This window comes from Crocodylus porosus, unplaced genomic scaffold (assembly GCF_001723895.1).
Source record: "Crocodylus porosus isolate Cpor-Errol unplaced genomic scaffold, CroPor_comp1, whole genome shotgun sequence".
Lineage (NCBI taxonomy): Eukaryota > Metazoa > Chordata > Crocodylia > Crocodylidae > Crocodylus > Crocodylus porosus.
Genome location: NW_017728951.1, coordinates 6,334,506 through 6,348,345, shown reverse-complemented (window position 1 = coordinate 6,348,345; position 13,840 = coordinate 6,334,506). Strand labels below are relative to the sequence as shown.

General features: G+C 42.4%; 1 protein-coding gene across 2 annotated transcripts in view; it reads left to right on the top strand.

Annotated features, from left to right (window-relative positions):
• The window catches only part of DOCK1 (dedicator of cytokinesis 1), a 545,238-nt gene that overhangs the window by 508,527 nt on the left and 22,871 nt on the right, over positions 1 to 13,840 (top strand). For both annotated transcript variants that reach the window (XM_019555687.1, XM_019555686.1), the window contains exon 50: positions 9,387 to 9,540. In XM_019555687.1, the coding sequence (XP_019411232.1) occupies positions 9,387 to 9,540 (154 nt within the window). The remainder of the gene's footprint in view (positions 1 to 9,386; positions 9,541 to 13,840) is intronic.

Genomic DNA, 13,840 nt, shown 5'->3' with positions numbered 1-13,840 from the left:
TAGCAGTCTAAACTATGCTGCTTATAGAAAACCGCGTGACTTAGACTGATTCCAACTTGGGCTTTTTGAATACTATTGCCCCCCTGGCATCAGCCCCATCCCTCCCTTCGCACCGCCAAAGCGGCTGCCCCATGGAACAGGTGCAGCGTGGCTTGGCAGGGTGCTGCACACTGTCTGGAAGCTGGGGCTGAGCGCTACCGGGCTCCAGGTGACTGCTGGATCTGCCCCAGCTCCCAAACAGCACATGGTGCCCTGTTGAGCCACACTGTACCCATGCAATGCAACAGCTACCATGCAGGTGCCAAGAAAGAGGGGGAAGACCCTGGAGGCCCTGATCAGAGCCCCCTGGAGGCCCCACATGAGCCCCTGGAGGCCCTGATCACCACTGCTACAGCCAGTGAGTGTGGGGCTTTTTTGAAGTGCCAGGAGGCTGGGGATGGGCAGGGAATGGGGATGGGCTGGGGCTGGGAGGGCAGCCATGGGGGCTTCTGCTGCAGCGCCCTCCACCAGGGCAGAGGCAGGCACAGCCAGAGGGGGAAGCTGTGGAAGAAGCCCCCGTGGCTGCCTTGCCCACCCCAGCCTCCTGCCGGCACCCGCATGGAAGCTTCCCCATGGTGCAGGTGCAGCACAGCTCAGCAGGGTGCTGCACACTGTCTGGGAGCTAGGGTGGCTCCAGCAATCACCCAGAGCCTGGCAGCGCTCAGCCCCAGTGACCCCAGCTCCCAGACTGTTCAAATATTGGTAAAAAAATTGTAAAAAAATGTTAGTACGTCCAAATAATACAAAGAAAAAGCACAAATTTTCCTTTAGGAAATGTGTCAAAAAAACAATATAAAATCATATTTCTGGTGAGAAAACTACAAAAAAAAGTAGGGTTTTTTTGGAAAATTTGTATAATCTTTGATCAAAAAATATTCAGTCAAAGCATTCTGATCTGTTGTATTCTTTTGACATTCTTTGCAACAGAAGACTTAGTCTGTTATATTTCTATAGTCGAACACTAAGTGAAAACTAAGAGCTGACGTTTTCTAAGGAGTGTCTCGACTCTAAAATGGTTGAGAAATAATGGTGTCAAAGGTTACATTATCCATTCACTCCTTGTTTACACCACTTAAAAGGTGAATCATGCCATTGTGAACATGTCATGTGTCCTAGCTTTGATATTGGGAGAAAACATCCCCCCAGTTCCAGGCTTTGTTCCTTTCTTTATAGATGAGACATTAAATTCTAAAACCCTGCCTGATCCGTGAAGGTTATCAGGCCTTATTCAAACTATGACTTAAAAAGCCTAGTAAGGTTTTATTTGCAGATGTAGCACTTCTGTTGCCACTTAATAGTGCTACAGATTCATTCATTGCAATATTGCCTCAGTTCACTCAATTCATTGTGTACCAGCTCTTTGTTCAGAGTTTGGGTAGTTCTTTCCCTTTCTTTACCTCCCTCAGCAGCAGAAATACTTTCTTCTGTGGCAGATTCATTTTGAAAGGAATGATCTTTCTGTCTGCTCAAGTACTGATAGGAAGGGTACCTCTGTTTTGGGAAAACATATACAGAGTCTAACTTTTGATGGTTTTCAGAAACCTCAGGACATGAACATCTACGTAAACTTGCTGAACATTAGAACTATGCCTTCTTCTCAAAATGTTTCTCCCACATTGCAGATTACCAATTTTTTTACTATAATTATAATTTTAAAATTTCCTTGAACAAAAGATCAGACAAATTGAAATGTAAAGAACTCAAAAGTCAGGAAATACAAGAATTAAATGGCTTGTGTGGTTCCCTATGTTTATGCATTATGATACAGTCTTTACTTATGTGATCATACCAGTTATTTAACTCAAGCTGTGTCTGCTCTCTCTCAGACCTAACAAAGGGCCTTCTTTGCCTAAACATTTATATGATATTTCTCCCAACTATACAGTGGGTTCAATACAAAATACCACCAAAAATTGGTACTCATCATGATCATAATACTATTTTTCCCACAGAACCACAGTCTCATTTAATAAAAAAAGCTGGATAGTGTTTACTGAATAGGCAACTCCTCCTCATTTACTGCAGGCCCCAGGACTTATTTACTGTGAACCTTTGAAAACCCGGCCTGTATACAGAACAATTAATTTTCTCATTAATTTCTTCATTGATCATTGTAGTGACTGAATTACTAAAAAACGCATCATTTTCACAATATCCCTGTGAGGCATCGTATTGCTCACCCGTGTGAGGAGGTACAGAAGGAAGACAAACTTAAGATTAAGATCAAAACTTTAAAACTGTTTTCTAATTTAACATGCCCAATTTGAGATGCATTAGGGCAGTATTTCCCAGCCTTGACATTGCATTCCTACTTGGTTGCAAGAATAAAAAATGGAGTTGCAAAGATGCATGACAGTGTTGACCAATTATGCATTTAATAGCTTTTTTAGACTTTTTATTAAGTATTGTTTTTTAAATCTAAAAATAAGTTTAAATTATTTTTAAATTGTTTAAATTTAAAAATATTAAGCCATAAACATTGTTATGCCATATTTATGACTTGTTGGTCTTGTCTGCATCATTTTGGGGTTGCAAAAAATTTCCAGTGTTTAAATGGAGCCATGCTGAGAAAAAGTGTGGTAAGCCCTACTTTAGGGCCTGGTTTTCTGACTACTTAGCAGTAATATACTGCTCTGTTCAAAGGCCAATTCCAGTTGCCTTAATTGCATGTGTATGCTTAGTGCTTCTGCACATCTTTTTCAAGTTATGTCATCTATATACCCAGACACTGGGAAACAAAGTTTATATAACTTGCCCAGCATCCATAGAAATCATGTAGTAGAGGGATGGTAGAAATCAGTGCTCTGGGTGCCTCCTGAATCTGGGGGTCACCCACAGAAGCCGCCGATGGCAGCAGCCCTGTCGGGGGCACCAGCCCTACCAACAGCATCAATATCAGCCATCAGGGGGCACCGGCCCTGTGGGGGGCGGGGGGCGGGCACATGCACCTCCTACCAGTTGCCTATGGCTAGCTTGAGGCTGAGGTCTGGCAACACTCCCACCCTTTAAGCAGGGAGCAGGGGGAAAAGCCTGAGATGGTGCAGACCAGGGTGGGGGTTTACACCCCTCCCTAATCAGAGTGTCCTGCACAGGCCTGGCCACCCCTAGCTCACCACTGTAGAAGGGAAGGGAGGGCTGCTCTAGCACCCCCTGACTTCTAGCCTGAGCCACTGCTGGCATGTGGCTGCATTTCTGGAATGAGAAGGGAATGTCTATCCACCTCCAAATTGGTTCAAGCTTTGCAGGTTAGACTAATCAAGGCAGGGTGTGCAGTTCATGCATCTGTTGATGATACTGAGCTTTTCATTCTCCTTCTCCCTGTCTGCAAACCTGACAGGGCTGATAAAACCACAGTGCTTATCAGCCCATCAGCAAAACAGAAGCTTTTCTCACTAGTTTATGCTCTCCTTAAATAGCTCTTTCCAAGGAGGGACATTACCAGCTGGACTGTTGATGAGTTCCAAAAAGCCCTAAGTGGACACTGTTCCATCTGCCTTTGTCCTGTCTGCGTGTCCCAGTGAAATTGGAGATGCACACAGCTCTCAACATTAGCTAGCATACTACATGCCTAGGGTCCATGGGGCTGGGGTCCAGGGTGTGGGGATGGAGAGGAGAATCCCTGCTTGAGCAACAAGCAGCAGGGGAAGCCAGGCAGACCCTGCTATGCCTGTAGTCTACTGTGGAGCTATTGGTATGGAGGAGAGGGATGTAGCCAGCCTGGTCTTCGCAGCAGAGAGCACAGCCTAGCCCAGTCCAACCCAGAGCTGCAAAGCATTTGGGGTGCTGGGGGACTCTGGTTAACTTAAATCAGGAAGTGATCTGGGACAGACACTGCATAAGCCTTTTTGACACAGATCAGTTAAGTCTAATGCAACATTCAACCAGGTTTATCTTAAACCAATTTCAGCCATTTTGAAACTGGTTTATGTGCACTGAACTTATGTTCTATTACAGGTTTAAACCAGTTTCTGATCACTTAAACAGGTTTAATTCAAGCCCCATGGCTAGGTCTGTCTCTAGCCATGGGGCTTGAATTAAAATGGCACACACAAAACCTTTTAATTTACTGCCTTAGTCTTTGACTTTTTCCCTGTCTTTCCATTTTTGTCACTTCACCTGATATCATGACGGCTGTGTTCTAGGGCAGATGGTGTCTACTTTTCTTTCTTCCCCCTTCCGCCCAAGAGATGGAGCTCTGAAAATCTTCCACAAGGAGTTGTTAGGTTACCAAATGGAATCTGATAAAAGGAGGCATATGTTGGCATACGCCTTGACTTGGTTTCTTTGTTGATTTCAATCATGTTGGCCTTTTTTTTTCTTGTTTCTAGCAACTAACAATTAGTTGCCATTTCTCTGTGCCTGGAAAACAGGAGCCCTCCCTTTTGAGGTCTTGGTCCTTTGGAATTGGATTTAATATTAACCCAGCTGCCAAAAGAGTTCTCTAATCACGTAAATAAACTAATTCTCTGTCTTGGCTCACCAAAAGGCTTTTGGAGATCAATACAAGTCCATAAGGCAAACTTGTCTTTTAGCTTTCTTCACAAAGCTACAGCAGTCCTTATACCTCACTTCTAAATTTCTTATTGACAAAATAATTGTGTAAGTGCCCTCTACAGTTCAAAATTTGTGTGACTACACAAACAATTTCTACAGAGCATGTCTGTGGAAAAAAATATATTCAGAAAACAAGGAGTTCCTGTTGGTAGGTAACATCCTAATATAACATCTTGGCTACATTTTCCCCTTCTTAGCTTTGGGCTATTGCTCCTTGTCATACAATCTCCTGAGAATGAGAAAGTTCTTTTCTTTATTTTGATTGATATCTAGAAAGTATTTTTACCAATGGATTTAAAAAAAAAAAATCAGAGCTCAAAATTAAAGACAGCAAAGGGAGTGAACCAAAGAGTAGAGTTTGCTGTCTGATCAGTAATATGTTGCTCAAGAGACTGACGGAAAATTGAACAGGGATTATGAAGTGGGCAGACTGGTTTATTTTGAATATTTTAATTAACCAAACACCAGTATGCAATATCAGGCAAGGATTTATAGACCTAATTTACCTTCCTAATACAACAGGTAAGGAAAAACTTGTTGAGAAAAATCATTGAGAGAAAAAGGAATTAGTAGGGAAAAGATATGAGAATAAAAAAGGAAGGGAAAGAAAACGTGATGCTCTATGTCAGGGTGGGCAAAATATGGCTTGCGGTTCAGATCCAGGGGCAGTAGGACCCAGGGGAAGCCTGGCAGGCTCCCACAACACCAGGGCCTGCATGGCCCCACCCCCCCCAGCCTGGGACCATGTGACTGCACTGCACTGGAAATTCAGGTAAGGGGGGAGAAGTGTGGGTGAAGACCCCGGGCAGGGGAGGAGCATGGGGAAAAGCAGCCCCTCCCCTGCCCTGTGGCTGGCACCCCTGCTGTAGCTGCTCGCAGCCCACACAGGGCTGACCTGAGCAGGCACAGGCAGCCCCACACGGGCTGTGAGCAGCTGCAGTGCGGGGTGCTGGCTGCAAGGCAGGGGAGGGGCCATTTTTCCCTCCCAAGCTCAGCACCAGCTTTTAACCCACGCAGCTGCCAGCCTGGGCCCTGCACCGGCTCTGGGCTCACCCGTTGGGGCTGCCCTGCAGTGGCAGAAGCTGCGACCCCCTTACTTGCCGTGCTGGGTAGTGTTTGCCACCACTGCCTCTGGGCTGCCCAGCATGTGATCTCGGATGGGCAGCAGCGGCCAACACTGCCCAGCATGGCAAGCGGCGGTGCCGCAGCTGCCGCCACCATGGAACAGCCTCGATGGGTGAGCTCAGAGCCAGCGTGGGGCCCAGGCTGGCAGTGGGGGCAGGTTAAATGCTGATGCTGAATGCGGGGGGAAAACGGCCCCACCCCCGCCCTATGGCCATCACCCCACATTGCAGCTGACTGCAGCCTGTATGGGGCTGCCTGTGCTTGCTCAGGACAGCCCCGCACAGGCTGTAAGTGGCTGCAGTGCGTGGTGCCAGCCACGCAGTGGGGGAGGGGCCACTTTTCCCCACACTCAGCACCAGATCATTACCTGCTGGTGAGCATGGCAGTGGGGCTGCATGCTGCCCCCTGTCTATACTGCGGAGCTGGGGGGCACTGGGATTGAGCAGGAGCATGAGGCCCACACCAGGGCCCCAGGGCTAGTGCTGGCAGGACCCAGAGCAAGGCGGCAGGAGTACAAGGTCCCGGTCAGCAGGGCCTCTGTGGAGCCAGGCCAGCTCCTCCCTTTCCCTGCTGGTGCAGCCCAGCTCAGCTCCACAGACCCCAGCCAGCCTGGACCCCGCTCTGGGCCCCACCGGTGCTGGCCCTGAGACATTGGTCCCAAGACATTGTGATATTGGTCCCAAAATTGGGACCAGGGGGCAGGACACCTGTCAAGGGGCGGGGCTACCCATGCGGCCCTTGACAGCTTGCCAAAACTGGGTAAGCGGCCCTCTGCCCAAAATAATTCCCTGCCCTGCTTTATGTAGTCTTGCATGGGAATAAAGACCTTTCACCTTCTTTCATAGTTACATGACTTGAGCCAAGTACTTTGGGTCTTGCCTCATCTTTGCATAGAAATATGCTGAAGTCTCTCAAAGTAAGTGCAGCAAGAGCAAAATAGTAGTAATATTCATTAGCTTTACAGGGCTAGGGATGTGTCAGTGTTGCCATTTAGGACTCTTGTCAACTAAATTATTGATATTAAGAACCTTCTAGGCAGAATATACTATCTTCAGGTATCAGATCTTTATTTAGCTAATTGAATAAACCCATTAATCTTCTAAAGGGTGGACTTAGCTTCACCACATCTGCTGTCATTTCCCTGGTGAAAAGGAAATCACTTTTTATTTGAAATGACACTATCCTGCTCTGTCTTAAATGGAAAGGTCAGTTATTTTGCAAGCACTTATGGATTCTCCTTTATCAAACTATAGTTTCTAGATACGTTTAGCAATACAAGGGAGCATATTGTGGCATGAACTGAACTTCTGTATTTTAGGTCTGTGTGAAATTTCAGCAACCATTTTATTTTGGAGGTGTTTTGGCCCCCAAAACAATGAATCCAAAATGAAACGGAAAGCTCCAAAACATATCTGAAACTAAACAAAACAATGCAAAACGTTTCAGAGGTGCCCCCCGGGGATAGTCCAGCACAGCCCCGCACCCCTCCTTTTAAAGTGTTGGGAGGCTAGGGCCAGGTAGGACAGCCATGGGGGGGTCTCCCACGGTTCCCCCGACCAGGGCAGAGGCAAGCACAGCTGGAGGAGCAATGGGAGAACATGCCATCTGGTTGTGCCTGGCTCTCCCCGCTAATCCGAATCTCCAAAACAGCGTCAAAACTCTGAAACAGATTCAACCGAATTGCAACAAATCACTGTCCTCTGAAATGGCTGAATCCAAAACTGAAACAAAACATAGTTTCGTGTAGCCCTAGTGTCCATTGAACGTTGTTTGCAGATAGACCTGTTGCAAGCTAGTGGAACTGTAAGTAGGGAATTGTTTGATGCACTTATTTTTTGCTTCTTTTAGGCAGCTCACAGCCACTACTATAATTTATTTGCCTTAATCGCTGTTTCTGAATCCCAGTCTCTTCCTCCATTCAGAAACAGTGGGCCTCCTGGGATTCAAGAAACCAGGGTTCAAATCTCTGATCCACCAGGGACTTCCTCTGGGTCCTTATGCAAGCCAGATCCCAAGATGGTCTGTGTTGGTCCATGAAGTGATAGTGCTTGACCACTGTTTCCTTATATCAGTTTTCTGTCTCCAGTGGTATAAGCAGAGATGCAATAATAACTTTTACAGCTATTATTTAGTAGCTGTTTTGAAGGTAGTGACAAGCAAGAAAAGAAAAAAAAAATATTTCTCCTTACATTCTTATTTCCCTTGGAGAACAGTTCTTCTCTCTCTCATCCCTCATCATGAGTAAGTAGACCAAATGGAAAAAGCTGCAGAGTAGGAGATGATCCATACATATAGATGATCCACATATATCCACACTTAAATGACACTGCTTATTCTAGTTTGTGTACCTGTAATCTTTAATGTATTGAACCTCAACATTCTTGTGAGACAGTATTGCATTCCATATTTTTGCAGATGGGGAACTGAAGAGAGACTATAAGTGACTTTCCCCAGGCTACAAAAGTATTCTTAGTCTCAGGCCAGCATTCTAGCCATTAGACCATTACCATCCTTTCTCTGTATGAAAATATCTTTTGAAGGTGTCACAAAAAATAGAGGTTAGCAGTGATTGCCACCAGCTCTTGGTAAAAAGCTGCAAAGTGACCCAGATTCTTACTTTGTGCCATGAGCTCTGTGTTCTTACAGCGCAAGAGAAAGTATTCTGCCTTTACAGAAGAATCAGTATGTCTTTCTCATATAGTCAAGGCCTTTAATAACTAAAATTCACATAAAGATTCTTAACAGATGGTATTGCTATGTACTTTGGCCTTCAGATACAGGCCAAGATAAGGTTCGAGACAATAGTTCAGATCAAGAGAGGGATGGTGAGATTACTTTGCAAGTAAAAAGTAAAAAAAAAAAAAAAAAAAAAAAAGTGGATGTAGGTTTAAAATATAGATTTGAATGTTATAGACCAGTGTTTGATAGTACAGTTGAATGCATGGGAACATGCTGGTTGCATTTAATGTGGGGTATTTGGGTGGGTGGTGGATATGGAAAAGAGGTTTAAAATAAAATACCAGATGGATGGAAAAAATGGAGGGGAAGGTATTTTAAGGAAATTCTTTGTAAGATAATTTAAACTCATGTATTTCAGGATGGCAGTCATTGTTTCAGTCTCAATGCATTTATTACTAACATCAAAGGCTTTTAGCTATTTTTCTTTTACATTTCACATGGAAAAAAGTATAAATTAAATTATACAATACCTGTGTAACTGGTATGGGAGAAAGACATCATTTTTAATTATCTCTTTAGCATCTCTCTGTTTCCCATGTTCTTTTAGTTTGGAATAGGTTTTACTATGATTTAAGTATCTACATGGCAGAATATAGTGGCAAAAGATGAGTAATACTGCCAAACCCAGAACAAAGAATTTAGAAGTTACCAGATTACATGCTTTAGTTCCTAAAAAGTGTATTCAGATAGAGAATCCCACAGTAGTGCAATACTGTTATAAGCCCCAAACATTTCATTTTATTATTGCTATGTTACATTTTGGATCTAGAAAAATGTTTGGCATACTATAAGGTCAGCTGCTCAATAAGAAAGTGTGTTTCCTTACAATACAACTGTCTCCTATCATAATGAAGGATGACTATCTATCTATTCCGTGTGCTGAATTACCAATAAATCATTAAATTGTTAATTTTTTTGTTCTAATGCAGATCAGTCCACTACGACCACAAAGACCAAAGAGCCAAGTTATCAATGTCATTTCAAGTGAAAGACGTTTTTCTGTCTCTCCATCACCTCCTGCTTCTCAAGCAACACCACCCCCAGTCACCCCAAGGACCAAACTTTCTTTCAGTTTACAGTCCGGTAAGTTGTGGTTAGGGGGTTTTGTTTGTTTTGTTTTGTTTTTAAATGAAGCTGCTTTCCTATATTGTTTTGGCAGAATGATTTACGATACAGAATCACTAATCTAAAACATTTTAGAACCAAATGAATCATTTAAAGGAAATTAACAAGGGGTATAATCCACCATGCACGTAAGAAGGCATACATGCATTTATGGAGTTAACTTTGTGTATTTAGTTGTATATTGTTGTTTAACTTTCTCTTACTATGACTGACAAGTGCTGTAACCCGATAACTTCTTCATATGTAAAAGTTTCTTTTTTTTCCCCAAGATAAGAATTTAAATTATTAAATTCAAAACACATAATGAATTTAATCATGTAACCAGATTACAGCATTATGGCCTCCATGCATGTTAGACAATGTGTTAGTCTTATGATAAAATACTTAATGAATATCTTTTCCCCAAGATTTTCACTCACTTGATCTGGAGTTTCTCAGTAAATTTTTTTGTCCCGTCTCCCCTACATGTAAGTGTTGGCATGAAACATAACTTGTCCACTCCTACCCACTCCACAACCACCTACTCCCTAAAATGAGGCATGTAGCTCTCTTAAAGTGGCCCCATGTGTCCAGAACCACTGTTTGGGTATGGACAGCCATTTCTTTCTATTGGCAAGAATTTATGTGAAATTTCTACTGCTAGAAAAATAGCCCAGGAGTTGAAACTTATGTGTATTCGAGTCTCCTGGCTGGAGAGCTACACAGGCAAGCTCTCCAGCCAGGCAACCTTTGAGCACTGGCCCTTGGGTCATCCCCCGTCTTCAAGGGAATCCATTGATGGCAGTCTGCCTTCTCTCTTGCCAGGAAAGGGACAAACTTGTCAATACGAAACTGCTGAAAAGTAGTAGCTGCCACAAGCAGAGAGTTCCAACCCCTGGGAGAATGCCCCCACCAATCACCTGATAGGGATATTATCCCCTGGTTCCCACTTCAGGAGCATAGCCCCCACTCCATGGGAAACATATTAGTTTTAATAAAAAATTCATAGCTCTAAGCAAATTTGAATCGGAGTCCTGCAGAATCTTGAGATCTTGCCATATAATTTAGGTCCTCCTTTCTGAGAAGACATGAGACCTTGATGACAAGTATCCAGAGACTTAAGCTTCTTAACATGTTTAAAGAATTCCTGGAATACTCTATTATTTCAGTGCATGAAGTTGGACAAATAGAGTTAATCTTATGTTGATCAATGTGAATAGCACTTACTCTTTGACAGCCTAGACAGATCGAATGTAAAACCTGATAATCTTCTACACAGGAACAAAGAAGATAAAGATGAAAAAGACTTATGTCATTCAGTGGATCCCTTGTCAGCTCAAAATTGTTCCCAGCAGGATATGTTCAATAATGTAAGGGATAGACAGACAATATTGAACAGTCCTCCTCTCTGACAAAGTTCCCTCCACAATCATAGCAAAGCAAAACTAATGATTAGCCTTATTTACACTTAAATATTTAGAAATTACCTAGGCAAGGTTTTTAAGATGCATTCAGGCAGAAGCAGTTGGTAGCCTTGGCTTTAGGATATCACAACTAGACATACAGTATTTTGTACAAATAGGTCCTCTACAAGTCATGGCAGCCAAAAGTAGTGTTTTTGTTGAAATACTGCTATAATGTGATTTTTGGATTGCATTAAAACCATACTTTTGCCTGATCATTTGGGCCAGATCCTTTTTATATGGTATATTTACAGATCTACCATGTAAAGTGCTGGACTTGGATCAGGTCTAAATTTGAGCTCACCTGAAATGGATTGAAAAGAGTGTGTAAGAAGTGAAAAGGAGTACTATATACAGTATACAGTAAAAGCTCTGTTATCTGGCATCCCCCGGGAATGGGAGATACCAGTTAATCAAATAATCTGGTTAATCAAATGTTCACCATCTAGTGCACTCCCCAGCATCAGTGTGCCAGGGGACAGGGAGGGAAGCCCCGCGCAGGCTGTTTTTTCCTGCACAGGCTGCTTTACCCTGGGCTCTGGGCTGAAAACAGGAAGCCCCCCAGAAGTGATACTTCCGGTTTCGCTTTTGCCGCGTCACCTGGATGCCAGTTAACACAACTTTTATTGGATTGAAGTTTTCTGCACTTTGAGACATAATCTGGACAAGTTCTCAAGCACGTGGTGGATGGCAGGCTTTGGGGGAACTACCCTTCCTTCCTCCTTGCCCCCACAAATGAGATTCATTTGAGACTCAGGTAGTGCAGTGGGGGAGGAAAAGAAAATGCAGCTGGAGGATCAATTGTTATATAGTTCTGGGGGGTGCTTCTAGGTTAAAACTATTCCAGAATGGAGAATTGCCATAGGTTGGCTTATGTGGACAAGATTCTTCTTTCATGGTTTTTCCATATGACTGTCTAAGATGCACAGGCTGGGTACTGGAAAAGAAATTTGGTCCCAAGTGTTTCCTAGCAAATAAGGCAGGCAGCTTTATGAGAAATTTCTGCAGGGATTCTTTTGCCCTAACTTTGAAATGAATGTAGAATTTGTTATATAATTAGAGCTACTAAAATATAAGTACCAGAAGGCACTTATTTGCAATTACCTGTTTGTTCTATTAATTCATAAATTGCACATTGTAATTAAGAAGAATTTTATTTAATTGAAAAATCAGTTTCCCTTAAGGAGTTAGGTCTTCTGTAAAAGTGTTGAAATTATGAAGTATTTTTCTAATGAGGTACAGAATTTTTTGTTTAAATTAAAAGTATTTCATAAACTTAAATTGTATGAATATTACTTTTGTCTCTAATTCAAATGTTAAAGTCTTGTAAAAGTACATTTTAGAAGATGAATTATATTGTCATTTACATTGGTTCTAGTCTGTTGTAATCACTCACATAGTACATTTTTAATTAACAACAAAATGTAGCATTTTGTCTCATTTTTAATAGTTTAAGCTCAATCCTTTGGCCTAAAAATTTTAGTATGTACTATAACATCATATAATATACCCAGGGGAGTTGTTCAGCACACTTGTTTCCATTCTGCCCTAAAGAGGCATGAATCTTTCACTTAAGATGTGCATTTAGAGGCAATAAAATCCTATTCTTTCTGAAATGGAATGATGAAATATGATGGGTTTTAAATGCTTCTTTCCAAAATTGTGCTTAGGGGCAGATCTAAAAGAATGCCACTTGTTTAAGTTAGACATGGAAGGATGTCAACTAAAAATGTACAAATTAATGTACACAGAAAAGTTTCTTTTGCAACCTCTAACTTGAAAAGTACTGTTGAAGGATCCTTTTGTTTATTTATTTACTTACTTTTATTGGGTTAACTTTTGTAATGGAGCAGACGCATACAGTACTAATATTAAGGAACTTTGGGTTTTTATCACAAAGAGATAGTTTCTGTGTTCAGAAATGTAGTTTCTAAATAAACATTCAAAGCTGATCTGCACTACCTGAAAAAGCTGTTCAGACCGTTATTTTTCAATAATGAATGGACACCACTATATTTTGATAATACCTTAAAAGCTATAAACAGAACATCTTCCTTGGAGCATGGGATCGTTGTCTGCATCTGTGGGCTTTCTAGAAACAGGCTCTGAGGGTGAGGTTTGTGAGTAGTGAGGAATAGTGGACTTTGGGAGGAGGGTACCAATGAACTCAATAGAATGAGAGAGAGGATGAGAAAGAAAGAAAATGATTGGCAAGGTGAGGAAGGAGTACAAATGGGAACAGCAGAGCAGATATCTATGGAATTGTGCTTGAGTTACAAGACAGATTTCAACCTGATAAAGGAGGCCACAGGAAATATCTGAAAGCAACAGTTGAGGAAAATTTCTTGTGCTTGTATAATATGAATGAAATGAAAACAAATGAGATTACATTGAAACTGCAGTGATAAGTCAAGAGTTATCTTGCATCTGAAGTTGTACTGGTGAAATAATAGACAATTTGGGAAACAATAAAGGCGAACACTGTATAAGTTACTGTCAGATATTTGGTGTGAATATAGTTTGATCTTCCTGTCCCAGGGTGGGGAACCAAACCCCAGAGTCACGGTGGGCCGGGGTGACAATTAGACACGGTAACAGGCCGGGTTCTATTGGCTATGGAGAGCTGAGGCACGGGAAGCGTAGCAGTTTCTTAAACAAGTTGGAAATTTATTTGACTTACGCTTAGGTGCGTAGGAAAACGATGTCTTCAGTTACAGTTTACAAACTTACGAATAACAAGAACAACAAAGGGGTCTGTTGGCCCACGAGGTTCAGTCTGTAGACCTAGTCCCAGGGCTGGTCAACAGCTCATTGAG